Source organism: Enhydra lutris, unplaced genomic scaffold (genome assembly GCF_002288905.1).
Source record: "Enhydra lutris kenyoni isolate GAN:26980312 unplaced genomic scaffold, ASM228890v2 scaffoldscaffold48, whole genome shotgun sequence".
Classification (NCBI taxonomy): domain Eukaryota; kingdom Metazoa; phylum Chordata; class Mammalia; order Carnivora; family Mustelidae; genus Enhydra; species Enhydra lutris.
Genome location: NW_019154132.1, coordinates 138,676 through 166,351, shown reverse-complemented (window position 1 = coordinate 166,351; position 27,676 = coordinate 138,676). Strand labels below are relative to the sequence as shown.

Sequence of the window (27,676 nt, the reverse complement as noted above, 5' to 3'; positions counted from 1 at the left end):
TCTGTGAGAACTTAGAGGAACCATTTTTAAACCCTTCCTCCTTTGATAGCCTAATCTCATAGGATCTTGCCACCATGTCATGAAAAATAAGTAGGGGAAGAAACACATCAAACACTAAAAATTAACCAATCTAAGAGAGTTAATGAAGGAGAAACATATAGAAATATATAGACTACCACAAGTACCTCAGCAAATAAAGTCATAAAATAACTTGTCTTTTAGAATTATTTGAATTTTTTTGCAGTTGATCATTAAAATTTTATTGCTAATTCATATGAGGCATTTCTGTGGTGTATTTACTAATGTAGTCTAGTAAGGAACATCCAAATTTGTGGTTGCCCCAAACTCTTCTAGACCTCCACACTTTGATACTTCAAGACATTGTGAATTCTACTTTTCCAATACAGAATCCATGTAAACTACATTTCTCAATCTCCTTTGCTATTAGGGTGTAGACTCAGGACCTGGTTTCATCATATGACACACCTACTTGAGGTGGATTTGGAAACAGGACATGGGACAAGTCAGATGGGTAAAGAGCACCTGCTTGGCAGGTGCAGGTGGCAGTAGAAGCAGGTGGTTCTGGGGGCAGACGTGGCAGCAGATCTCACCAGTTGTGTGATGTGGTCTGAGTGTTGTTCCTTTAACTTCAGCTGAAAGTCTGTTTCTCCAGCTCTTCTGAGAACATAAGCTCTCAACTATCTCTTAACAAACACCTTCCTGCTTAAACCAGTTGTCTCCCACTAAAACCTAAAAGATAAATTCTCCCACTAAAACCTAAAAGATAAAATTCTCCTAGTATTAGGAGAGGTCAGAAAAAAAAAAAACAAAACATTTTTCCTGCTTAATTCATATACACATACATTTTTTTTCCCCAGCTCTGGGTCAATCATTACATCTTCCAACAAACTCTTGAAGATGAGTTTTACTACTGCTTCTCCATGTGAGAATACTTTACATGAGACCTAACAGGTTTGAACATGTCAAGGGTAAAGTTTAAGGATAAGCTGCCAGACTATGCTCCTCCCGCATTCAACCTTCACTTTGTCATCCCTAATTGCCTCCTTCTGTCTGTCCTCATTTTTTCCTGGACTCTGGGCACTGGGCTCTGTTGGAAATAACAAGGCAGTTGTCTGAAGTTCTAAAGCACCTCCAAACCCAGAGAGGTATTAAAGCAGTGATTTAAAAGGAAAGAAAATGGAAAAGGAAATGATACTGTAAAAAAAAAAAAAGTAATTTCACTACTTCCCTTCATCAGGGCCAAACAAGCTTATTGGTATAGATACACATACTGATCATTTCATAAATCTGTCACTGGAATGACTCATTTACTTTTTTTCTTTTACTTTTAAGTGAGAGTTGGCCATGGATCAGGTCCAGAAGCTTATGAAATTCTTTCCTCCCACACACTTCCTCCAATTCAGACCAGAACTTCCAGAGGGATGGGAAGGATTCTCAGGTTTCCACCCTCCCTACCATTGTGACTGTCACCTGGGTAACTTAAATCAATCAAGAATGCTGAGGTGGAGCCCCTCCAACATAGGATAAAAATGCTTGCCTGTCACACATGCTGATGGACAGCCACTTAATCCTAACAGAATCTAAAATCACCCCAGGCCATACGATGAGAGGAAAGAAAAAAAAAAAATAAAAAAGAAGGAAAGGAAGAGAATGGGCCAGAAGAGGAGGCTAAATAGCTCTTAGCTTATTAAGAGCATTCACCATAAATTCCAATGGCAGTGTGATTGGAAAGCACCTCACTTCCTTCAGGTGTTCCCTGAGTGGGGTCCCATTCCCCTTTTTGGTGCCTGATGAGAAAAAGAAAAGGCTGCTGGCCCCATACGGCAGGAGTAAGATGCAGGAAGATGGCAAAGGGTATCCCTCCCTTCAAGCCCACAGATTGATGAGGAGGCAACTTTCAGCCATGCTGGGCCCCTTACCCTCACTAGCTGGGATGGGCATGTGGCAGCTACAGCTTCCCATCTGTGAAGCTTCTAAGGAGGAACAAAGTAGCTCTCAGCCACAAGTTTGGGGATCCCCTACTGTTAAGGAAGGACAGAGAAAATAGAAAACATAAGATCATGTTCTGTCAAAAGTAGAACAACAACAAGAACCTTCCTTGCCACATAGTAAACACTAAATATCTGTTGAACAAGGTGAAAACCAATTAACATGAAGATCACACTACAGGAATAGTACACAGGAAGAAAACTATCATAAAGTGCCCATGCCTGGGGACCATAAAAATAAGAGAGCTGAACTTTCAGCCATGACATAGGAAGGGCACACTGCAGGCACATGCTCCAGACACCAGCCTCCTGCCTGTCCATACCGCCAGAACTTGGTTAAGAATCAGCTCACCGTGATCTACAATAAGAAGGGAACAAACTATGCAAATACAGTAAAGAAAGGAGTCAAAACTGTCAAAGAGGTTCAGCTGCTCACTGCCCAAGAACATCTATTTATCTTGGCTTAGTCATTAACAAAGCACGAAAAGTATCTTTCTTGCAGGCCACAGACTGCAGAACAATACAGTACCTGAAAAAAGTCTTCAGATGCCTGCACATGTGTACAATTCATGGCAGTTAATTACTAATTCAGAAAGCAGCAAGAGTGCTGACAGCATTAAGGACCTCAATGCTACAAGCTGGAGAGACTTAAAATTGTCCTAGTATTAATGGAATCCCCTCCCCCCCCCCCGAAAAATCATTTTCTCATATTGAGGTTTTTAGAGATAGAGATATGGGGCAGGATGTGTTTAGCTAAATTATGGAAAACATGACAAATGAAGCAAAAAAGTAACAGATCTTATTCTAGGACAAAATTCTAGAATAATCTGAAAATCATAAGTAATAAAAATAACAGAGGGGAGGTGGATGTGGAGATGAGTGAAATAGGTGAAGGGGATTAAGAGCACATTTATCATGATAAGCACTGAGTAATGTACAGAATCCTTGAATCACTATATTGTACAGCTGAAACTAATATAACACTGTATGTTAACTACACTGAAATTAAAAAAATAACAGCAATGTTTCCATTCCTACAGGATTTGCTATGTGATATTTGCTCCTACATATTACCTCTTAAACTAAAAAACAAACAAACAAACAAAAACCCAACATTAAAACTAAAATTATCTTCTTTGAAAGAAAATTATTACATAGATAAGAATTTAGTACTTTTCATGATGTTCCAAAACAGTGATTGGTGGAAAGCCAATTAATATTAAACTTCATGGAGCTAGTAAGTGTCAAGTTACAGATTTTCAATTTAGGCAGCTAGCCAAAGAATACAAAAACCAGTTTAGCTAAGGGAAAGGGCTCAGTCTATGCTTTAAGACTGTCTTGATTTCTAGGAGGGACAAAGAATGAGCAGATAATTTCTTCTGACTACATAGCATTTTAAATGGCCTATAACATCCTGAGAATGCTATTAATACTGATAAGGTGAGGACCAGAAGGAAGAAAAGGCAAAGAATTAAGAAAAAGGCTCATATTTACACTGACCACATATACACTGAATATTCATAATAACAGGCAACACATCAGTTAGTATTACATAGTGTGGAAAGACATTAGGAAAATACCAGAAAGAAGTTAGATTTCAATGGGATCATCCAAAGAAATTTTGGGGGGTGAAGTTTTTAGGTTAGGTTTTGAAAGAGACAACAAATATCAATTGATTGAAAAGAAAGTTAGAAAGTATTTCAGAGATTCTTCTTGCACAAAGTTTAAGGCTTTCTAAGTCCTTATTCTCAAAAGTTCTAATATTTTTCTGTTTTCTGTTTCAACAAGCATAGTAACCACCAAAAGTAAGGTTTTTGCCTTTCTTTGGGGCTGAAACTAAAGATTACACTTAAAACGATACATCGTCAAGTACTTGAGAAATGGGCAAGATTCTGATTTCAGGACTAGTAAAAAGATCAAACTCTCGCTTGTTTCAAGTACAATTTCTAAAATTCACTGATCTTTTCTTTCTGAAACATAAGTAAGAGGCTTCTGGAGAAGCTAGCTGACATTCTACTTTTCTAAAGAAAAGAAAGATCAAGGCCTTCAGAATCTGTTTTCTCTCTCTCAGGAAAACTAATAAAATCAGTTTCTGCAAGGACTTATTCACAACCTAAGAGGAAACATGAGTAGGAGATAGAGTTACTAAGAGGCCAGAATCAGGAAATCCATGTGATGGAAAAGTTATTTTAGCTGCTAATAAAAGTGACTTGATCTTGGATCTTGGTTTCTCATCTGATCCCATCCAAATACCAATAGCAATATGGGTGTACAAAGGAGGAGTCTTCTGAAAGAGATGACATTTTTTCTTTGACAGTCACATTTATGAAGTAACAGAGTGGCACGCTGAAGTGGGCTCTGCAATTCCTACAGATGGAAATCTATTAACACTGATAATCTAATGCCCATTAATGAATTAAGCAAAGTAAGCTGGGGACCCCACTTAGAACTAATTCCCAAATTATCCAAAAATCTGACTCCAAAAAAGAAACAAAATTAAAAAAGAATTAAGTTTGATCAGAAGCAAGGCCACAGTTTATACACCACTATAAAAAACAAAAGTCTCTCCCACTTGAGACAATCATTCTGTACTTTTTATTGTAGTAAAATATACATCACATAAAATTTACCATTTTAACCATTATTAAATACACAGCTCAGTTGCATCATGTATAGTCACATCCTCATCACCACCACTCATCTCTAGAACTCATCTTCCCAGATGGAAACTCTGAACCCATTAAACACTAACTCCCATTAACCCTTCTCCCCATCCCCTGTAACCCCCAATTCTACTTTCTATCTCTATGAATTTGACTACTTCTACACTTTTTTTTTTTTTTTTTTTTTGACAGAGATCACAAGTAGGCGGAAAGGCAGGCAGAGAGAGATAGGGGGGAAAGCAGGCTCCCTGCTGAGCAGAGAGCCCAATGCAGGGCTCCATCCCAGGACCCTGGGATCATGACCTAAGCCAAAGGCAGAGGCTTTAACCCACTGAGCCACCCAGGCACCCCACTTCTGCATTTTTATATAAACCTAAAGGCAGGTAATCTGAAAAAATTAGTCTAGCCACACTCCTGAAGGTCATAGACCAAGAGATGGCAACTGCTGACTTGAAATTGCTCAGATGTACCTGCCAGGTTTGACAGCCTTACATTTCATGGAATATCTTACTCCAGAGAAAGCACAGAAAGATCTCCACCTAGGCTATGTATATGGATGCCATGTACATAGATGCTGAAGCCGGTACCTGGCCCATGGAGTTTGATCATTATTTCTCCTCAATTTAAGAACTTTCACATAGCCAGTAACATTTTTTAAAGGGAAAAAGTAGAATACAAAATTTTACCTGTAGAAAGATTACTTCTGGAAAAACTTTTGTATGTCTGTGGACTAAGAACTGGAAGCAGGCATAAAAGCAAAAAACAAAAAACAAAAACAGGGCTCCTGGATGGCTCAGTTGTTAAGCATCTGCCTTCAGCTAAGGTCATGATCCTGAGGTCCTGGGGTTGAGTCCTGAGTCAGGCTCCCTCTCCAAGGGAAATCTGCTTCTTCTGTCCCTCATCCCACCCATTCTCTCAAACTCTCTCTCTCTCTCAAATAAATAAGATCTAAAACAAAACCAAACCAAACCAGGTAAGGTCTAGGGGGTAAGATTCTTGATAATCTCCTTTTTTGTTTGTACTATAATAGAAATCTCATAGGAATTACTGTAGAAAATCACCACAGAAGATAAATACAGTCCTTGAGTTGTGCTACGTAACACATGTTCTGAGTCTAGGCTCTAAACTGAAGATGCATTTTCTTCAGGCACCCATTTGCCACTGATTCTTCCTGCACCAGCTAAATTTAGGAAACACTACTACAAATAACAACTTCCAAGAACTCTGTGGTACTTGATGGGGTGGGGAGGGGTGGGAAGGTCAGAGTGGAGAGACAAGATTTAGCCTTTGGTTTGATTTTGTGAGAAAAAATGCAAATGAGAAACCTCCAACACCTGTTGGCTTCTTTCAGGTTAGTCAAAAAACGACATACATTTGACTTGTCAGATCAACAGATGAGGACCCAAATGCTTATTTTTGCTCAAGTTATTTCAATGAAAGGCTAAAGCAGGCATGGTCAGCACACTGAATTTCCTTGAGCCAGCATGGGTGGGTTATAGGAAGGTGGTGAGGGAGATTCATGCCAGCTCCAACCTACCACTGAAAGCCCTCTTCTGTGATTTCAGTTGTGTCTGGCACCCTTGATGTATCCAGTGTGGCTCATGAAAACAGGGCCAATTTCAGCAATTTCTCCAAACCAAGTAATTCTACAATATTACTTAATGAATGTTAATGATAAATGACCATACCAAAAAAATTACCATGATTGAAAACTGATGCTTGGAAATCAGGAGAAATCAGCAGTAGCTACTTCAGAATCACAAGCTACCACTTGTTAAAGATATAAAGGTAAATTTGCCTCAGCTGCTAAAACATATCAGTGGATTCATCCTGTCTGCAAAGTAAAGATCCTCTTCAAAATCCTTCAGCACTTGTCTACAACTCACCTCCCAAGCTCACCTCCACCAACTCACCAAACTCCAGGTACCTGGCTGCCTGAGAATCTCTCCAAATGTTCTGTACTTTCCTGCCCACTCCTCCCCAGGATCTCTTCTTCTCCCCCGTGTTTGTTTCCTCTGGAATACCCTTCTCTTTCAGGACTCCTCCCAGGGGCACTCCCTTAGTGGAACCACACCTGATGTAACCCATCAGCCCTACCCACAGAGCTTTCCCTGACATCATCTCCCTCCACCTCAGGCTGGCTCCGGCTCCCTGTTCTAAATGCCCTGACACCACCCCACATGGCTGGCACACAGACTCCTGGAAGATGCCAGCATGGTTGGCAAAAAGGCCCATGTTTACTGGGACACAGTCACACCTGTTCATCTATGTATTGTCTAACGCTCCTTTCATGTAGAGGAGAGAGCAGTGTACTGTCACAGGAAACTTAGGACCCACAAAGCTCAAAATATTTACTATCTGTCCCTTGATTTTAAAAAAAAGGGCGCCTGGGTGGCTCAGTGGATTAAAGCCTCTGCCTTCGGCTCAGGTCATGATCCCAGGGTCCTGGGATTGAGCCCCACATTGGGCTCTCTGTTCAACGGGGAGCCTGTTTCCCCCCTCTGTCTGCCTGCCTCTCTGCTTATTTTTGTCTATTTCCCAAACATAATTGGGGGGGGGGGCATCTTCCTTGCTCTGTTTTAAGGATTGGCTGGTCAACATTCCACAGACTTCCTTTGGGGGCTTTCATTCCTTTGAAAGGGCAGCACTTCACCAAATCTTCCCTCCCCCACAGCTGCCACTGAAAGCAATCTGATGGTCTATTTTTATTTTGACAGCTGCATCCTCTTGCACTGGTCATAGAAGGAAGTCCCAGGCCACCTTCATTAGAGCCTGAGTAGGACTCGCAAGGAGTGAGTGAGCACTGGCTACCAAGGAGGCCAGAGATCCTTCCCTCACTGGGGTCATTAGGACCTCAAGATGACTGGTTGAGGCTATTCAACCACAATGCCACCACACATGCAGGAGCAGCAGCAAGAGAGGTTTCCATGAGAAAAGGTGGCTAGCCTCAGTTTAAAGGAACACTTAAAAAAACCCCAAATACTTGGAAATGTTATTTTGACTTTGTTAGCTACAAGATCATTTTTGTTCTTTAGGGCATAGTATCAGAGCATTCTATAATGCAGTTTAAATTAACCATTTACAGTAGATTTGGAATTGCTATCTGCTTGGGTGCTGTGGGGCTGGTCTCCTTGACAAGGTATTTCATTAATGTAAGGTAAAGTCCTTTTGGACCAGTTCCACCACTGTTAAGCCCCAACTGCTTTAAAAACCAGTACACTCTGAAACGATCTCTGTAATATTGTGCTTAGGAATAGTTTCCATAACCAGAAGGCTCACTTCAAGGTCTGGGCTCAGCTATGTTTGTCTGAGATGCCTTCTCCATGATCACACAATATCAGAAAAACTATCTCTTTGCAACCATTTAAAGGATAAGAGGACAATCCAAAGGCAGCTTTTCCACATGTTCTCTTCCTTCTTTGGCAGCTGGCTGTGCTCTTCACCAAGGGAATCTTATGAATTATCTCCCTTTAATTGGGGAAAAATCTGAGAAGCAAACAAGCATGTCCATATTGGTCCTCAAGAGAAGGAGGCTCTAATTCAGATTTTAGGTGCATCTACTTCTTTTCCCTCACTAGTGCTGTATGCAGGTATGGCTCGACTAGCTCAAACTTTGACCATGCATTTCGTTTGTTTTCCCATTAGAAAAGCAGATTAGAGCTAGTTGAAAATGCCACTGCTCAGTACTGAATGTTGAAACTCAACATCTGTACTAATTGTGGTGATAACTGAAAGGAGAAATAATTTCTCAATTCAAACCCAGGGCTTGACAGCATCCTCTGCCCCAGGACACACACAAAGGTCTACAAAACATGTCAGGAGTCAGACCACAGAGAGGGGGAAACACTTCAAAGAGCAGTACAGGCACGACGTGTCCACTTAGCCTGTGCTGAGATGATGACACTAGCTAGGTGCCACTGCTTTAGTCAGTTTGGATCACTTCCCTTGCAGCTGTGGCAGGCACAAGGTCCACCTGCAATGCCTACCAGCAATGAAGTATTAGGAGCACCTGAAAATGGCAAATTTGCTTAAACCAGTCTTCAGTAAACCACGCTACATTTAAATCATTCTTTTTCTTATGGCTAAAAACAACAGCACCTACAGAGCCATTGTACCCTGCTTTAGGTCTTAACCAACAAACCAACCAACCACATATAACTTCTCATTCCAACTCTTGACTGCAGACTCAAAGGCCCTTCACCTAAGAAGCCTGAAACCTGTTCAGTCCTCTTGGGCTACATGTCCTCTGCCACTACCATCATGATGCTCAGATTTCCCACGGGCTGCCAGCCACATGTTGTGCTGTCCTAACCTGCAACTACAAACATATTTCCCTTGGGATACTGACTTTGGTTGTTTCTTCCACACTAAGCTGCTCTTCACTTTTAAACTCCTTAGCAAAACTAGGCCCCTATTAAAGCTTTCCAGATTTTGCTGCTATATCACTCTCCCCCTTCCAGTGCTCATGGCACCGGAAGGGTGCCATGTTAAGGGTCGACAGCCAAAGAATGGCCAAACTGCATTGTATCTGCACCAGAGCTCCTTCTCTCCAGCCCTTCTGTGCCCTGGGGTGCCCCTAAGGGGATTTCTGTGCCTGTCTCTTCTGAACACTAAGCCCCATATTACTTCTCTTTGTATTTTATTCCCAATCCTTACTACAAGGTAAGTAAATATCTGCTGAATCTGAAGGAATACCTCCTAATTTAGCCAAAAAGAGAACTGAATATGGCCCCACCCTTACCCCACCACGCTGACCACCTTCTCCACTCTATAATCAGCCAACTTCCACACATCTTCTATGGCTCCAGGGCTTATTTCCCCCTTCCTGACCAGCCCGGAAGGGCTGCTCCTACTCAAGACATATCTCTCCACTGAACCAAACCATACTAGTCCTACAAGGCTGCCTAAACACCCCTCTTTACAAATCCTTCCCCAAATTCCCCAGTCTATTAACCTAAAGATCTTGTATAAATGGACAGAGCTTTTACCCTGTGCTTTAGCATTTATGGGCAATTTATGTAGTTGTGTCAATGCCTACTATCACTCCAGCTAAAGCACAGAGGGGAGACCATGTGCTACATTCTTTTTCTGAAGTCCTGGTTTGGAGATACCAGGAGATCTTGCCACTGGTATATTTCCCACTGAGGAAAAGGAGGGATGCAAACAAGGCAAGCCCACTTCAGAAACACAGCCCTCAGCACACAATGTGCTCAGGACTTGATTGCACGGGGAGTCAGGACAAGATGGACAAGACAGGGCACTCTGCAGGAAATATTAAAAAACAAAACTGGGACTTGAGGTAGAGAAAATTTTAGCAGGAGTGTTTTATAAAAGTCCAGTTTTGTGGAAAGGCTGGTCAGTAAGTTTGAGCACTAAAGAGAAGGTCCACACCTAAAATGCATAGTACTCTAGAAAGCCAGAGAAAAGAAAGATTAACATAGATCTGTTTCAATTAGAGACAAAAAAGCACTGTTTCCTTTCTAGAATCAATGAGGTACTAGAATATTTCCAGTCCCATTTAGTCCATTCATGCTGGAATTCTGGTTTTAGAACTCCATTTGCAAGTGAGCTTGTCACAGAAGGGTCAGCAGCCAGATGGAGCTGTATTATGCACTTGACTGCCCACACACATGGAACTCAGATACAGCTTGATTCAAGAAAGAGTGATTACTAGACAGTTTTCGATACCTACCATAATCATTTCTATTTGAGTCATTTCTATTTAAGTCTGGGGTTGGCTTCAAACAAATTTACCTCAACACATGAAAGCTGCTGCAAGACTTTGGTATGGTAGGTACCACTGATACTTGGGTGGCATCAAAGAGACTTTCTTAGAGAGGTGAAAACAACCGGGGTTCACTGGAAATAGTTGTCAACCTGAAAACCATGGTCAAACAATGATTTGTTTTCGAAGGCCCTGGACCTCGATAGTGTGATGTTTTTTGCAATGCCAGTAAAATAACAAAAATCATCCACACTGGATACAATGGCCAATCCAAACAGGAAACCTTGCCCAATGCTTCAAGTTGCATCACTAGGGAATCTGTGAATCTTTAAGAAAGGACATAAACTCATTTAAGTGAAACAATCAAGTAGAAGATAACTGATACCAAAAATAAAATCTATACAGTTGAAAGGTTTTTCTTGGGCTATCTTCTCCCTTTTAAGATTAAGATGATTGAAATGAATGGTTTATACCCCCTGATCATGGGCAACAAGGATGCAACTTGCCTAATGTTAAACATGCACATATGAATGCATAGGGAAAACTGTTACCACAGAACCCATTCCGGCCAAACCTGAACAACCAAATGCAATCTACTAGTCACTACTACAGACACCAAGAGTATGGCCACCCACCTGCTTACCTTCCTTCCCTACCTCCCTTCATTCAAAGAGAAATTATGAAGATACTTCTATTGTGAAAAATAAATAAAAATAAAGACAAAAGTGAAACTTATCCTTCCTACCCTCTTCTCCCATCCTATTCCACTTTACGATTCTGAGCAATCTAGTATGGTCCTTCTAGACCCTTAGCTGTTCATTTACATGCATATATATGTACCCACAGAAATATATAACTAATATTTAGTTTTACATAAATGGGATCATATTATGAACATTATTCTACAACTTGCTTCTTTTGCTTAACAATTACCTTTTCCCTGTGCATACATATAAACCTTACTCTTCTTTTTGAATTGCTGCAGAGTATTTCTTAATATGGATATATCATAATTGAACATTACCCTTCTGCTGAATGTGTGGGTTGGCTCCAATTTTTTGCCATTACAAACACAGTTGCAGTGAACATCATTGCCCATACCTCTGTGGGTATAGGATGAAACATGTGGCTTTCATCAGTTATCTCTCCTCTTAGGGGAAATATACTATGAGAAATGTGGCCTATAGCTCCTGTGATTTGAAGGTCATGAGCAGGGTGGGCCCCGGGTCCCAGGAGCTGAGGACTGACATGGGCCGCATGCAGAGCTGGGGGTGACACCATGCAAGTCTCCTAAGTGGCTGCCAAAGGAGGACCACAGGCAATGAGGATCTTCCTCCTGAACCAGAACACAAGCCCATGTACCTTGAATGTTCTCCCAGCTTTTCATGATCTGCCTATAAACTCCTTAAAATCTGAAACAATGCCTCAACCAACTCTGCCTCCACTTCAAGCTTGCTGCCTTGGCTGTGACAAACCTTTTAACTTTTCATTCACTGTGTCTTAGATATACTTTCCTCCTCGTAGGACCAAGCTTCTAATGCAAACCAAAGGTAGCTGAAGGATCCTTAAGAAATCAATCAGAAAGTCACAGAAGTGTCACAGGGGATTCTTGTTTCTAACTTAGCAAGAGGTTAATTCTGAACTAGAGTCCATTTGCTAACACTAACTGACATGGGAGGAACGGAACAAACAACCCACATAAGTGAGGTCGCATTGCATTAACCAGATCCTCTGGCTTCACTTATTACTCATGGTTAATAAATCATTCTTGGTACAGCTCTTTTTTCACACTCCTTAATGAGCCACAAATGACCAAAGATATGGTTTCTCACTTTGGTATGGAGCTGAAAATGCATGTGGCTCTCAGTTCATCAGTAAGCATCTGCAGAGGGGCCCCTGTGTGCCAGGCCCAGGTTGAGTGCTGGGGAAGACCAAAGAAATCCCAATGTGGCACCTGCCTGCAGTGAGCCTGAGGCCAGCTGAGGACCTTGGACACAGGCAGTGAAGAGCTAGTTCATCAAACAGTGGTTAAATGGCCATTCAATAAAATATAGAAGCTGTCAGAGTGTATACAATTCATCATCCAGTTAAGAGTACAAACTATAGCTTCTCTATAAAATATTATAGAGAAAAGGGAAGAAGTCCTGAGGTTGGAGGGTACTGGGAGTGTCCTTCTCAGAAGAAGGAAAGCTGGGGCTGAGCTGTGAAGAAGGGTAGGGCTTAGGGAGGCAAGAGGCTAGTAGAAGAAAGAACACACAGAAGCATAGTTTCTTATACTTTAAATACCATTTAGCACCTTGGTTCTAGTTTGCTTTACACTTGGGAAACCAGCTAAACTTTTGAGGTAGTGAAATGGGGTGGGTCACCAGACAGACATACAGCAGATGACCAAGGTCTGTCAAGGAAGCTCTCAGTCCCCCAGCACTGCTGTCCAAGTAGAATGAACATATCACCATGGTGAGAATTTTCTCATAAATAAGTGGCTAATAAAGACAGCAGTGTAGACATGTAAATAACAAGAAGTTTTAGAACCAGAAGACATGACCAACTATAAAGAAAACTAACAGAATTAAATTGTGAGCTAGGGCACCTCAAAAAAAAATGTCTTTAGTGTTAAAGGAAATACAAAATAGAACCATCAAGAATATGTGCCTTCTATGGCAACATCTTTTTCTTTGGAAAAAAAAAAACTTTGGTGGTTCAAAGTATAAAAGTCAAAACTTAAAATGGAAAAAATATATAGCCAAGCTGAACTCAAGTTCAAAACCTACCTTTTGTAAACATACAAAACCTTGGTTTGAATAGATGCATATAAACTACTGTTTTTTCTATTTAATCCTAAAATACACAACTTTTAAAAATTTAAATTATTTGGAGAATTAGTCCAGCAAAGGAATAAGAATACTTTTTAAAGCATTTTTGTTGATAGCAAAAAATAGTTTTGTTTCCTGCAGGTGCTCTGGTTAAATACACAGAATGAAAAATGAAACAAACTCTGAAATTTTTACATTAGAAAGATAGAGTTTTGTTTCTTTTTTCAGGGGAAGGGAGAAATCTTTCATTGCTCAATATTACTTCCTCAGCACCTATAAACAATATGGGGTTCCTGATATGAAAAAGCACCATCGTTGTGACAGCAATTTTTATCACCCTACAAATCTGGAGCAATCAGTAGGCACTGAAGACACACTCACAAATAAGGAAATACCCCAGAAAAAGCAAGCAACCCCCCAAACCAAGTCTTAAACATAGAAAGAGACAGAGGTTTTTTTCCTCTTAAATATTTTAATTACAGTTCTAGACTTAATTCCAATGTGAAATTAAGAAATGTGGCAATTAATTTTTCCACCTGGTCCTGTCACTTGTTGGAGGTGATATGAGCAAGTCACCAGGTCTGATTATGCTGTGAAGGAACTAGAACAATGCTATCTGCCTTGCTCGGCTCTCAGAGTTCTTAGAGGATTGAAAGAGATTGGTGTGACTGTCATGGATTCAGAGCTCTACCAGAAGTCATATCTTGGCACGACCAGCTTTCTTCTGGTTGGAATGCCACTGACCAGATTTTTCAAATTCCCAGTCATTTCCAAAAACCCAGTCAAACGTCTCCAAATTCATGTGGCAGAGGAGGGACCTTATTCTCTGAGCTTCTATAGCCTCTGTTCCTACTTGACCTCTAGCACTGAGGGCCTGTCCTAAGCCAGAGCTCTTCCTTCACTGGACTTAATTATTAGTCGTATTTATAAAATATCCACAATATATATCTTGTTTATACTCTAAGGGCTTCACTGGGGCAAATATTGGTATTGATTCACTTCTGTTATCTCCAGCATCTGTTCCAGGGCCTGGCATGTAGCAAGAACTCAACTGCTCAGTTAATCAATCACTCTTTGTCTTCAAAGGAAAGAACTGTCTGGACAAGAGGCTTGATAGTGTGAGGATGGCATTCACAGCAAATAAAACGAAACAAAAATTTTATTAATTAATAATAATGAAAAATAAAATTCTGTGCTGGTGCGAGTATGGGAAAACAGTAACTTTCATACGCTGCCAATAAGGGCACAAATGGGATAACCCTTTCCACAGCCAATGTGGCAATATCTACTAATACTATTTGCAGATTCACAAGCATCAGTCATGCAAGGAGAGGACCAAGACAGTAAGGCGCTCTGGGGGAATCTCTGGCCTGGGAAAGAAGACTCAGGTTTCTACCAAGCCACCCAGACCAACTATGGAATTATAGGCAAGTCCCTTCATGTCTCTGAACTTCAGCTTCTTTGTCTACACAGTGATAGAATCAAGGTAAGTGATTCTTGTGAATCTGTTCAGCTGGGATGTCTAAGTCAAACATAGAGCAGTAGGCATGGAAAGGGAGTCAGAGCGCTTCAGAATCTTAGATTTTAGTTAAGGGCTGACTCAAATGAATATAAAGGCCCTTAAGTTTCTACTGTTCCTAAAAATCTTCATTTTGGAAGATCTACTCCTCAGATACTCTTTTGCAGAAAGAGGAATTGGGGCTTTGGACCTCCTTCTCTTGGCTCACCACCTTGCCCCATGGTTCAAAGGATAAACAATCTTGTCTCATCCACTGGGAAGCACCAAAGATCACCTGGCTTCACTAGATGACCAGAGGTGAGGTGAGGCCCTGCCACTGCAAAGGCCTGAGAACAGCACCTTTTATTCTTTCATTGCTTTCCACCTATAGGGTTGCTAGAAAGGATACAAAACCCTGCTAACACTATGTTGGGAAACCTGTCTAAAAAGTACCCGAATAATAGAGAATCACATCTAATCTAAGTGAAATCACGATTTCTTTTAAAGTCCCTGCCAAAGTAAAATCAATAAATGCATACTAAAGATGAACTGAGCATGTTCATGAAGCTTTTCACAGTAAGTGCACTTTATAGTATCATCATTGGTCAGTGCAACAGGCTACAAATCATTACAGCCACAGAGGATGTAACAGGCACAACAACTGTGTAATCTTCCATTCTACAAATATTAGGCTCTCACAACAATCTATACTATGTTAATCTATACAGCCTCATTTGGTAATAAGATCAGGTTTGGCGCCTTTTCCTTGACCACAGTTGGCTTAGTTTACTAGTTATATAAGCACCCCTCTTAAAAAGTGTTCATCCTAGAGTCTCACCCTGGACTCTAAGGGATACCAGATCCCTTTCCTGAGTCCTTAATCTGAATGTTCACGACTGTATTCAGCAGAACATAGTCCCATGGGATGTTAATAGGTAGTGTGTCACATAAGCAGGCACACACACAAACTGGTTCCCTATTTAGAGTGACAAATGTGTGTCTTCAATGCAGAACTTGGAAGATTGTATTCTGTCAATAAATCTGTGAATCCTCCGGAGGAGCCTATGGTGTGCTAAATTCCCTAAACTTCTTTATATTTTTGAAAAGCATCATATCCCAGGCATACTGTTCAACTATCTATCCTTTTAGAATCTTCACGAAGCCCTTGACCTATGACCTCTGCTCTAGAAACCACATTGCACAATATGACTGCCCTCTCTCATTTAGCCTCCATCAGATTAAGAGCATACCTAATGATTGCAAAAGCCTTTGATACTTGATACTAAGTACCCAGTGCTTTTAAACCCATTCAGATATTTGCTGGAAATGAACCAAAGACGTACCTACAGTGTAGTGACCAATATACAGCTACCTGACAGCAGGGCTTGGAGAACTCCTGCATGGAATAAGTAGCACTGAAACCCTTCAATTTTAAACAATAACAACCTTGCCATTCCCACCTGGCCCCAGGCTAGTGCTGCCCAGAGTAAGTTAGGGGCCATTCAATAAACATGCATGGAGCTTTGAAGATCTTGGAACATGAAGGAGGTCCTAGCATCCCTTATCCTTCCACCTCTTATTAGGGCTTCTTATCAGGTTGGGGTTCAGCTTATTGCAGTTGCCTGGCTCTGAACACAATCTGTCCTCTCACCATCATCCCTGCTTTACTTCCTCCCAGAGCTGCTGAAGAATAAAATCCATCCCTCAATTCACCACCAACTCCAAACATTTTCCCTGACTCATCTCAGGCTGGGTGAGATCATGACTTCTGGAACTGAATTTAAAATTTAAGACTGGGGGCGCCTGGGTGGCTCAGTCCATCAGGCATCTGCCTTCAGCTCTGGTTGTGGTCCCACAGTCCTGGGAGACCCGTGTTGGGCTCCCTGCTCAGTGGAGAGCCTGCTTCTCCCTCTGCCTGCTCCTTTCCCTGTTTGTGCTTTTTTTTTTTTTTCTCTCTCTCACTCTCCCTCTATCTCAAATAAATAAATAAAATCTTTAAAAAAATTAAGATAGAAGAGTGCCTTTATGAAGAGGCAGAGGAGTAAACAACATTCTGAAACTTCGGAGATCCTGGCAAAACTCCTTTATCCCAGTACCTTATGTGAGCACATGAGTTCAAATAACTTTCAGTACCTGAGTTTTCCCCACTTCTGCAATCTGAGAGGTACTATTTTAATTTTTTTTATAAGAATGTATTCATGAATTATTTGTAAACTTAAAAATGAACAAAATGAGAGGGGCAACATTAACCTATGTTATGCTATAAAACAATGGTCTTTTAATGAATATGAAATCACAGGAAAGTACTTATAATTAAGCTGAGGGAATAATAGCATTCAAAGACTACAACAGGATGTTGCTAAGTAAAAGCTGTCTCTGAAGGAAAGGTATGGTTTCTCTTTTTTTTTCCAAAGCAGAATTTGTCCTTATAGACTGAAATATGAGAGAATAAAAAGGAATACTGAGGAGGGAAATGCAGTTTTCCCACAGCTCTGAGGTTTTTATACAAACAGTGTCTCTTTTTATGGGGTTACAGTCCCACCTATTTTACTTTCTAGGCCTTGTTTCCCACATGTAACCTGGAGAAGGTTGGACAAATAAACACTAGAGTTCTTTTAATTTCTAAAATCTGAAAGTCTTGCATCTAAACAGAAGTTACAATGTGAACATATTTAAGGCCCATGTTCACACATGGCAATGTGTTCCATTAAATGAAACATGAAGTAGTGAGGCAGGCCTGGAGGGTGAGAGTGGGAAGGACACCTATGTAATTTATTAAAATAAAGGAAACCTCAAGCCTCATCTTGTGATTTAAAGAGGAAGTTAATCATGACCATTTTGCATTTAACTTATTATCTTGGCCATAGCTTGGCTATATTTTAAATATAAACTATTGTTAATGGAGATGAAGAAACAGAGTAGCCATTTTCAAAGAAACTGTTAATCTGGAAAGAAATGATGTGCTGTTGTTCCTGTTTCCAACAAAATCATTCTGTCACACAAATTATAGCACCTTAAAAAACAACAACAACAACAAAAAACAGAGCCCAAACAACAGAAGGAAGTATGAGTTCACAGGTCTGGAGAAGTGAACGGAGGTTTCTTCACCACCTATGGCTCTCTGGTACTATTAACATTTAATAGAATCACTTATTAATCCATGTTCCCATTTCTTTTACAATAACTGAAAGCCAGCAACTCTAATGGCCAAGGAAAATAGATAAATTTAAAATGAAAAGTATACTATCTACTCTTGCATAATATGAATTTAAATGAAAACAGCTTGAACTAGGATTATTTCTTCTAGAACCAGTCACACCTCCCCTCCTAAAACCCACCCTAAAACAGAAGAACACGTAGGCACCCCAACCACACACATATTATTTTCTTTAAAAAGGTAACTTGGGCTCTGTCGAGGCTAATAAACAGAAATAGATTACTCCTGGCCAACAGCTCAAACCGTTCATTAGCATAAAATTGAAGATACGAAAATGTTTTTGGAATTAGTGTACAGGCAGACACACCCTGTTTACTTGAAAACTTAAACCTTAACAACAGCTTCTACACAGATAGCCTCTGTATCAGAAGCCCTGGAACTCTCCAATGACAATTTATCTTCTATTGTTTTTTTGTCTTTAAATGCAAATGGTATATAATTGAGCCTCAATGGAAAAAAAAAATCAAGAAATGAGGAACCTGAATTCTTTTGGATTCTAAAACCAGGGATAATATTGAAGGGAATGCAAATAAGTTTTAAACATCCTTAAAATCCAGAAGTAAATGCAGCATCAGCTTATTCTTTGGCATTTAGCCAAGAAAGCCAAACTAACAATGTAGCAAGAGAATAATCAGAGAAAGAATACACTCTTCCACCATGCCACAGACAGGGCACAGACACAAAATTATGACCTGGAAACAAAATTAATACGACCTGGAAACAAAATTAATATGGCCACAGGTACATAGCATTAACAGGGGCACACTAATGTCAGAGAGAACATGGTTGCCTTTGCTAATGTTTTACGCACTCCCAGGGAATACAAAGACACATGCACGTAGCTCTCCCTTACCTCCAAAAGAGGCCTGGCACTATCATGGACAGACAGAATATGTGTCACCTTGTTCTTACTCAGTTGCTCTGCATCTCTGGCGTCTGTTATAGAAGAAAGAAGATGATCATTTTATTCTTCACTGCAAGTGAATAATTTACAATGTTTAGCTAGGAAAAAATACAAAATGCCTTGCATATTTTTTTTTTTTTGCCTTGCATATTTCTTTCTTGAAACCTCAAAACTGACCATACCCAGAAAAACCTAGACCTAGGGAATTTCAGACTATTGCTTTAATGTATTACGCAGATAACTAAATTTATTTCCGATTGTCAGATTTTTTGGATATGAAGTGGTCCACTTAAAACTTTAAATGTATTTAGATTAATAAACATTATAATCATGATTGTTGCTCTTTAAAGAAAGTGAACCTATAAGGTCATTTTGTAGTTGTCATTTGTTATTAATGATCAATAATTTAAGTTAAAATCACATACAAAAGACCCACTTACTATCCACCCTCATGTCAAAGGCAGGGATGGGCTTAAACGCAGATTAGACTGTGGTTTATAACATCTATGATTCACTTCAAGGCAAAAATAAAAATGGAACATTTTCTGGAAATCCCAAACGGAATAAGTTATCAGTTAGCTATTTAATTATCTGCATATAAAACTAAGGAGACACCAAAATTTACATTCCCTTCTAGTGCTCCTACCTAATGCTGCATGAGAAAGACTGAATAAGTATCTTCAACTTGAAACCCTTCTGTTAATCTACAAAACAGGAGTCCAGCAAAAAAAGGCTCCCTGCATGCCCTTGTCCTAATCTGGGACAAACTTTTTTAAATGATACAGGGTAAAATGGACTGACTGAAATATTTATTTATCATGTTTCTAGAGAATATTAATGACATGGGAAAATGCTTAGGATATAATGTTAAGCAGGGTGTAAAAGCATGAATCAAACTATAAATACAATATGAACTCAATTTGTAAAAACATAATAAAGACAAACACACATACAGAGGAAATACTGCTATAGGGAATTAGCTCCAATAGTGATAATCTTAAAAAGATGGAATTACAAGAGCTTTAAAAATTTTTAAATATATATATATATGTAACACAAGAGGTTCTGAAAGTTTAACATGCCTATGAACTAAGTTGAAGCTCCAACTTAGTTCAAGATCTATGGCAAGGCAAGGAATCTGCAGTTGTTGTTGTTGTTGTTTAAATATTGTTTACGGGGCGCCTGGGTGGCTCAGTGGGTTAATCCTCTGTCTTCGACTCAGGTCATGATCTCGAGGTCCTGGGATCGAGCCCCGCATCGGTCTCTCCGCTGGGCGGGGAGCCTGCTTCTGCCTCTCTCTCTGCCTGCCTCTCTGCCTACTTGTAATCTCTCTCTCTGTGTCAAGTAAATAAAATCTTAAAAATAAATAAATAAATAAATAAAATATTGTTTATTTGTTTATTTATTTACTTAGGAAGGGGGAGAGGAAGATAAGCAGACTCTCTGTTGAGCACAAAGCCAGATGATCCTGGGGTAGATCTCATGACCCTAAGAGGAATCTACGGTTTTGAGAAGCTTTGATGATCATCCAAAGACTGAAAAACTTTCCTAAATGTTCTGCAATAAACATGTACCACTGTAAACTCAGAAAAAAAGTCTTTAAAAGTAATATTAAAATGTTGGTTTTAAGACCTTCTTCACAGTTCCAACCATCCCAAGCTTTAAATTGGGATGTGCTTAGCAGCCATCGACGTAACACGTATAGGACTCAATTCCAAACACCGCCCAGCCCCCCTCTGCCCCACAACTATCACAAGTTTTGGCATCAGTAAGTTGGAACTGAACAGGAACAAGAATCACTTAGGATCCCACTGGCAGCCAGCTTCCACATTCTCACCGAAAGGCAGTTTTCCCAATTCCCACCAGTATGTATGTTTTAGCCAAGTGGAGAAGCAAGATCAAGCTGGAGCTTTCAGTGTTCACAGTGGAGTGCAGATGAGCTATAGCAGTAAATGGTTCAAGGAGGAGCAGCAAGTCGAGGGCTCCAAACCAGTCTCCTGACACTCCAGGGCAGAATCTTCTGGATTCTGACCCTGCCCAAGATTTGAATTTTAAAGATCTGTTTAAAGAGGGAGTCCTGCGCGCTGGGTGGCTCAGTGGGTTAAGCCTCTGCCTTTGGCTCAGGTCATTATCCCACAGACCTGGGATCAAGCCCCACATCGGGCTCTCTATTCGGCAGGGAGCCTGCTTCCTCTCTCTCTCTCTGCCTGCCTCTATGCCTACTTGTGATCTCTGTCAAATAAATAAATAAAATCTATAAATAAATAAATAAATAGGGACTCCTGGGTGGCTCAGTCGGTTAAGTGTCTGCCTTCTGTTCAGGTCATGATCCCGGGGTCCTGAGATTGAGTCCAGCATTGGACTCCTTGCTCAGTGGGGAGACTACTTCTCCCTCTGCTCTGCCACTTCCCCTGCTTATGCTCCCTCTCTCACAAATAAATAAATAAAATCTTTAAAAAATAAAAAGACCTGGGGGGCGCCTGGGTGACTCAGTGGGTTAAGCCTCTGCCTTTGGCTCGGGTCGTGATCCCAGGGTCCTGGGATTGAGGCCCCCATCAGGCTCTCTGCTCGACAGGGAGCCTGCTTCCCCCTCTCTCTCTGCCTGCCTCTCTGCCTACCTGTGATCTCTCCCTCTTTGTCAAATAAATAAATAAAATTAAAAAAATAGATCTGTTTTAAATATACTTTTTCCTTTTTTATAAACAGCTTTGAGATAATTTACATACCATAAATTCAGCCTTTTAAAGTGTATGATTCAACTTTTTTTAGTATATTCAGAGTTGTTTAACCATCACTGCACTCGAACTTTAAAACATTTTCAGCACCTCATAAATATACTTTTATAACACAGATTAAAAATTAAAAAAAGTGGTTTGGTAATAAAAGTATACATTTTTGAATATGGAATGAGATCATAAATGAGACAACAGACTGTAGGGTTCCAAAGAAAACAGAAGCAACTCTTGGACAATGTTCCTTTTGCTCTATGCTCCTTTCTATTTTATCACAGTGCTGTGTGTACTGATATGCCACTCTGGGATTACCCTATCCCATAAGCATGGTATCTAACTACTTGAGCATACATAAAGCACTTAGTCAACATTTTGAGATGATGCCATTGGACTTCTTATTCTTTAGGACTACAAATTATTGACAGTTCTGGATGACTGCCTATAACCACCAGCACTAAGGCAACAAGCTGTGAATGCAGCTGTAAGACATGGGGTTATCAGCTTACTCACATGCATGTGAACAAGCCTGGAGGTTTCACACCAGCTCTCTTTGTGCACAAAATCAAAGGGGTGGAACTTAGTCCTTTGCTGCTCAAACCAGGGTCTGCCAAGCAGCATCATGGCATTACCCAGGAGCCTACTGGAAATGCAGACTCCCAGACCCCCTACATATCTACATGATCAGAACCCACATTTAAAAAAGAACCCCAGAAGACTATGTGCACTGTACACATGGAGCTCTGCAGGGCCTTCAGGGCATGAACTATGACTGGGTGCCAATGGTGCCCCTTCCCCACCATGGCATTTTGATGCCACTTCTAAGTCAAAAAACAACTCACAGCCTCTTGCAATTACAAATGCAATATTACTAATGCAACACTATTAACAAACAAACAAGAAGATTACAAATTAGAATTCACATGGAAAAAATCTAGAAGAATATACACTGGCCATGGTTATATTGGGATGTCAGTTTGGGGAAGTTTTCACTCTATTTAACATATTTCTATCACATTTGGATTTTTAAAATTTTCATTTTATTTTAACTGATGAGCCTACATTCCTTTCATAACCAGGAAAAGAAAAATAAAAAAAAAACACTATAAAACTCAACTGAATTACACTAATAAGTAAAATATTCAACTCCTTCATCGGTAAAACAGCTAACTGTACTCTTTTCTCTTTCCACCAACATTTCCTCTGGCCCCTGGACTCCTGCCCTCTCTTGCTGCCTGCCTCTGTCTACTCTCTGCCTCACGTGCCCTTTAGAAGAAGCAAATGTCATTTTTATACAGTGGGAACACTGAAATAGAAACACCTACCTGAACTTTCTCCTTTGTTGTGACATGTTCCCTTCGTGGAAGACCCCATCCATCACTGATAGGACCTTGCTAAGAGAGCAAGTGGATTCCTGGAAGATACTGTCTTCAAAAGGCAAAGTGGCAGCCACATGCTTCCTTAGGAAGGGGAATTAGTGCTCTAGATCTTATTCTGATACAGAAGATGTACAGGGGTAACCAGTGCTAAGATGTGCAAAATGCCAGAGTGGCCATGGCAAATATGCTAGTCCAACAAAGTCAAGCAGAATTGTTTCTAAACAAAATTAACAGAAGTGTATTTGAAGAAACACTAGAAAACAGTGCCATCAATATAAGCACTCTGAAAAAAACAGATATTTGGAAGGAAAGAACTTCTTTGGTAATGCCTTTCCAATATCACAGCACCTTGTTACACTGATTTGTGGACTCAAAAGCATGATCATGCAGGATGAGAGAGGGAGGAAAGAGGAGAAGGAAGGTCTCTATTTTAAAAGGACCTAATTCTCTCTGTTCTGACCCTGAACCCCAAGCCATGTTCTGAGTCTTTTCTCAAAAAACTTTTGCTTCCCAAATTGAGAATCTGCTCAGTGGTAGGTAAGTGATTCTGATCTGTTTTTCAATTATGCTTGATCCCACTGTGAAATTAATGAATCCTAGAGTTACCAATTATTGTACATAACTATAACTTCTAGAATTGTAAATTAGCTGTTAGTGTGTTCAACCTTTAGGTGGGTATATTTCCAACCTGGGATAGGGGCCAAAATGGGCAGCTCCTACCTGTTTCCTTCTGTACGAAATGGTGGGCTCTGATATTTATTGGTGCCAACCTTGGACAAGTTTTTCTGTGCCTCACTCTTCTCACCTTTAATGTGGGAAAATGGTAAGAGTACCATCTTAAAGGGCTAGTACTAGCCCTTAGTACCATCTTAAAGGGCTAATACTGGAAATACTAAATGAAATAAAATGCTTACAATAGTGCTTGGCTCACGTGTAGTAAATGTTATCATTGCCATCATTAATATTATTATCATTGGGACCAGATTAAGTCTCAATGCTGCAGTATGGGCTTCAATCTCCATCACCTCTGCATGTTTCCAAATATGTGCTTACTACAAAGACATCTGAATTCTAGCTCTTGTTCCACCACCTAATGTTCACCATTCACCATGCAGTTCTCTTGGGCAAAGTTAACAGCAGACTACCAGAGATCCGTGTTCAGTAGTTCACCAGGTCAGTCTTATCTTAACAACTGGGGAACCACCACTGGGAACCATGACCATTGTCACTGGCAGACAGAACAAAAACTCTGAGACCTCAAACATGTCTCTATGTATATAACCAGTACACACACATGGTGTGAGATTTGTTTCTCACATTTCTAGAATTTGTGGACATCTTCAATGAGGGCTTCTTCCGTCAGCTCACATCCATTTTGGGATCTGCCAAGTTATGAAACAGCAGATAACTGACCCCTCTTGGTCTGGGATGGAGCTGCTCTTCAAGCTTCCACTCCCACCTTCCCTTCTGGCTTCCGGGCAGAGCCAGCTGCAAGTTAAGGCACCTCAACTGAGAGACTCGTCAAAGACTAGACTCCAGAACCTGAGTTGGTTTGTGAGTTTTTCTCTAGGTGGAAGAATCACCAGGACCTGGTGTTGGAAAGTGTTTTGTGATTCATTGCAAGTTAAAAAAAAAAAAAAAAAAAAAGGAAGTTGCATAGTGACATGTAAAGGATCCACACTGGAAGGAAGGAAGGCAGGGAGGGAGAGAAGAGAGGCAAAAGAGGAGGAGAGAGAGGTGGGGGAGGGGAGGAAGGAGATAGGACTGGAGACTACTCAATGATTGGATTGAGACCACTCAATGATTGGATTGAGACCATATCCACTAGAACCAAGGCCTTGGTAACAGTGCCAGTCCACACCATACAAAAATGAAGATCTCTCAGAAAGTTTAAAAAAATCCATTAATTTTTCTTTATACATTTTTGTACTGGTTATTGTGTTGCAATAGGCACATATTGTTTGTAATTGAAAAAGAAAAGAAAATTACTAAATGAGACATCGTGCTAAAGCACATATGACAGCTGGATTCACTTTCCAGGAGCAGTCATGATCCTTTCACCTCAGTCTTCCATACTTGCTAGCTAATGATGATCAGCACCTACTGCATACCCAGTATGGCATGGGCGCTGTGAGTATCTAGCTCTCTTCCACAACAGCCTGAAGTAGGTGTGTGATTCCTAGTTCACAGATAGAGAGGGTGAGAGGGTGAGGAGAGCCAGACACTGGTTGACCCGTCATGTGCCAGACACTGAACTGAGTGCACTGGCTACCCTGTCCGGTTCATCCTCACCACAGCCCCCTCATGTCCAGGCTGTTACCCTGTCTAAGGGTAACATATGGCTCATGGACAGTGGGGGATTACCAGATTCCAAGGCAGACTGCCTCACAGCTTCTCTTCACAGTAAGACCTGCTCCCCTGTTCTGTTCCTGCTCTTCCTGACTCCGAACCACAGAAAACCGAAATGTATATCCACATCATACTCCCAGCACATTGCAACAACTTTCTGGAATGAATGAGTTAATTCACAGGCAACTCTATGGAGAGCAATGCTTCTTTCCAGCTTCTTGTCAATTCACTACACTATTATTCCTTTGCTTTAAATAAGCCTTCCACCTGGTTAGTGGTTAATAAATGTTTGGTGAATTGATGAGTGAATAAAACACGGCCAGATATAAGTCAGAATAACTGAAGATGACAAAAAAAAATTAAGCATCTGAACAAGAAGAGGTATGGGATAGTGTAGCCCTCTCTAACAGGTAAAACCCACAGCAAGAATCCAGAAACGTGAAGGATTCCCATGTCATTGAATACTTTGAAAATAGCTATAGATTTTTTAAACTTATTTTTTTTCACCATAGCACATACCCTCCCCAATGAAGATAGATATAGATTTTATTTATTTTTATTTTTTATTTTTGGATAGGTATAGATTTTAGTACAAAGAGATTTAAAATGTGCCTTAAAATTGTGCACACATGACTTTCTAGAAGAAAGTAACCTACTATGAATAAGGATAAAATTCTCATAAACTGTTGGTAGAAGTACTGAATTTGGTTGGTATGCATTACAATTTTTTATTTGTAAACACTTTCATGTAGCAATTCTATTTCTAGGAATTTATCCTAAACTCTGTTCTCAAACATAAAGACATTCTCCTGTCTTCATTAAAGCATTTAATAACTCCCTATAAAACCCCCAAAGATAGTTGCTCCTTAATGCAGTCCAGAGCTACTGCCTACCTACCACAAAGCACTTGTTGCTTTTTCAGAACTATAAAGCTTACTAATTTAGGAACTCTAGTACTATTTTTAAAATGTTCTAGCAGCAATTAGCAGCTGTCAGCTCCCTATGCTCAATTCTCTCTGAGGCCAATTAACAGAACTAGGAGCAAAAGGCAGTTAGGGGAAGAGAGGAGGAGGAAATAAACATTGTCCTGGGGCATTTTTGTTAATCAATGGGTATAGAACCTGAAATTTTCTGGGCTGTTCCTATGTATGTCTTATTAGTTTCTCATACTCTATTTTAGCACAATTTACTTTACAAAGGTGTCCCTTTTTTGAGGGTTCTGAGAAGTAAACATAGCATGCTATAGTATTTTTTTTTTTTTTTACCAGTTCAGAATTGTTTGGGGGAAGAAAACCTGACACAGAGCCACAGGAAAATAGATATACAGTGGTGGGATCTCACAGTTGAATGATTTGTAGATACAGTCATCATCTGACTATGAAAGATGCTCCTTTGTGCATATTTTAGTAATTATCTAAATGGCTAATTTACTATGACATTAAAGTAATTTAAAACATATTGGGAAGAAAGAGACTGTTTTTAGTCAGTTTGAACCTGAACTCAATTTTAAGGAGCTACCTGCAAACAGACAGAGTGTGTTCTTTCTTGTTCTAGGAGGGAGGAACTTCAGATGCTTATGAGAATGGTTGGCTGTCACCAGCCTTGCAGCCTTACAAGTTTCCTAAGTCTATCCCATCCTGTTAAGTATACACACCTCCATTAGTTGAGAGGTTAGGCACAAGTATAAGGGCCCAGCAAGAGGCGTGGACAAAAGTGGTGGCTATGTCCAGATTAGACTTTGCATAAACTGAGTCAATACCTTGACTCAAATCATGCTTGATTCCACCCTTGGTGGAAGTAAGTGCAAAATGTCCATCAGCAGATGAAGGGAAAAATTATATATATATCGTTAAAGAGGAAATACATTCTGACCCATACTACCATATGAATCAACTTTATGATCAGTGAAATCAGCCAAATGCAAGACCACTCATGTGAAGTACCTAAGCAGTCAAATCCACAGAAACAGAAAATGGAATGGTGTTTCTAGGGACTGGGGGAAAGGGAATAGTGTTTAATGGGCACAGAGTTTCAGTTTGGAATGACAAAAGAGTTCTAGAGATGGATGGTTGCAGAGCAATGTGAATGTACTTAATGCTACCTGAAGTGTACACTTAAAAATGGCATAAATGGCACATTTTATATTACGCTTATTTTACCACAGTAATAAGAAAGACAACTCACCTTTGAAGTTGCCAATGTATAGGCCAGGCAGGATCTAGAAGAGACACAGATCAGATGTCAGTGTAACAGACCTGAAACTGACAGGGTTTTGTACACATAGGCCCTCACCAGAGCAGTGGGAGGACATCCCAGGACTGCTGCCTGCCACACCCACTTCTCAGCACCTTCCCAGATAGCTAACAGGACCCAGCGTCCTTGTCTCCAGG

General features: G+C 40.3%; 1 protein-coding gene across 2 annotated transcripts in view; it reads right to left on the bottom strand.

The window, feature by feature from the left end:
* The window catches only part of LOC111156695 (dual specificity phosphatase 22), a 63,259-nt gene that overhangs the window by 20,223 nt on the left and 15,360 nt on the right, over nt 1-27,676 (bottom strand). For both annotated transcript variants that reach the window (XM_022517723.1, XM_022517724.1), the window contains exons 2-3: nt 27,471-27,504; nt 18,779-18,861 (exon numbers count right to left, since the gene is read on the bottom strand). In XM_022517723.1, the coding sequence (XP_022373431.1) occupies nt 18,779-18,861; nt 27,471-27,504 (117 nt within the window). The remainder of the gene's footprint in view (nt 1-18,778; nt 18,862-27,470; nt 27,505-27,676) is intronic.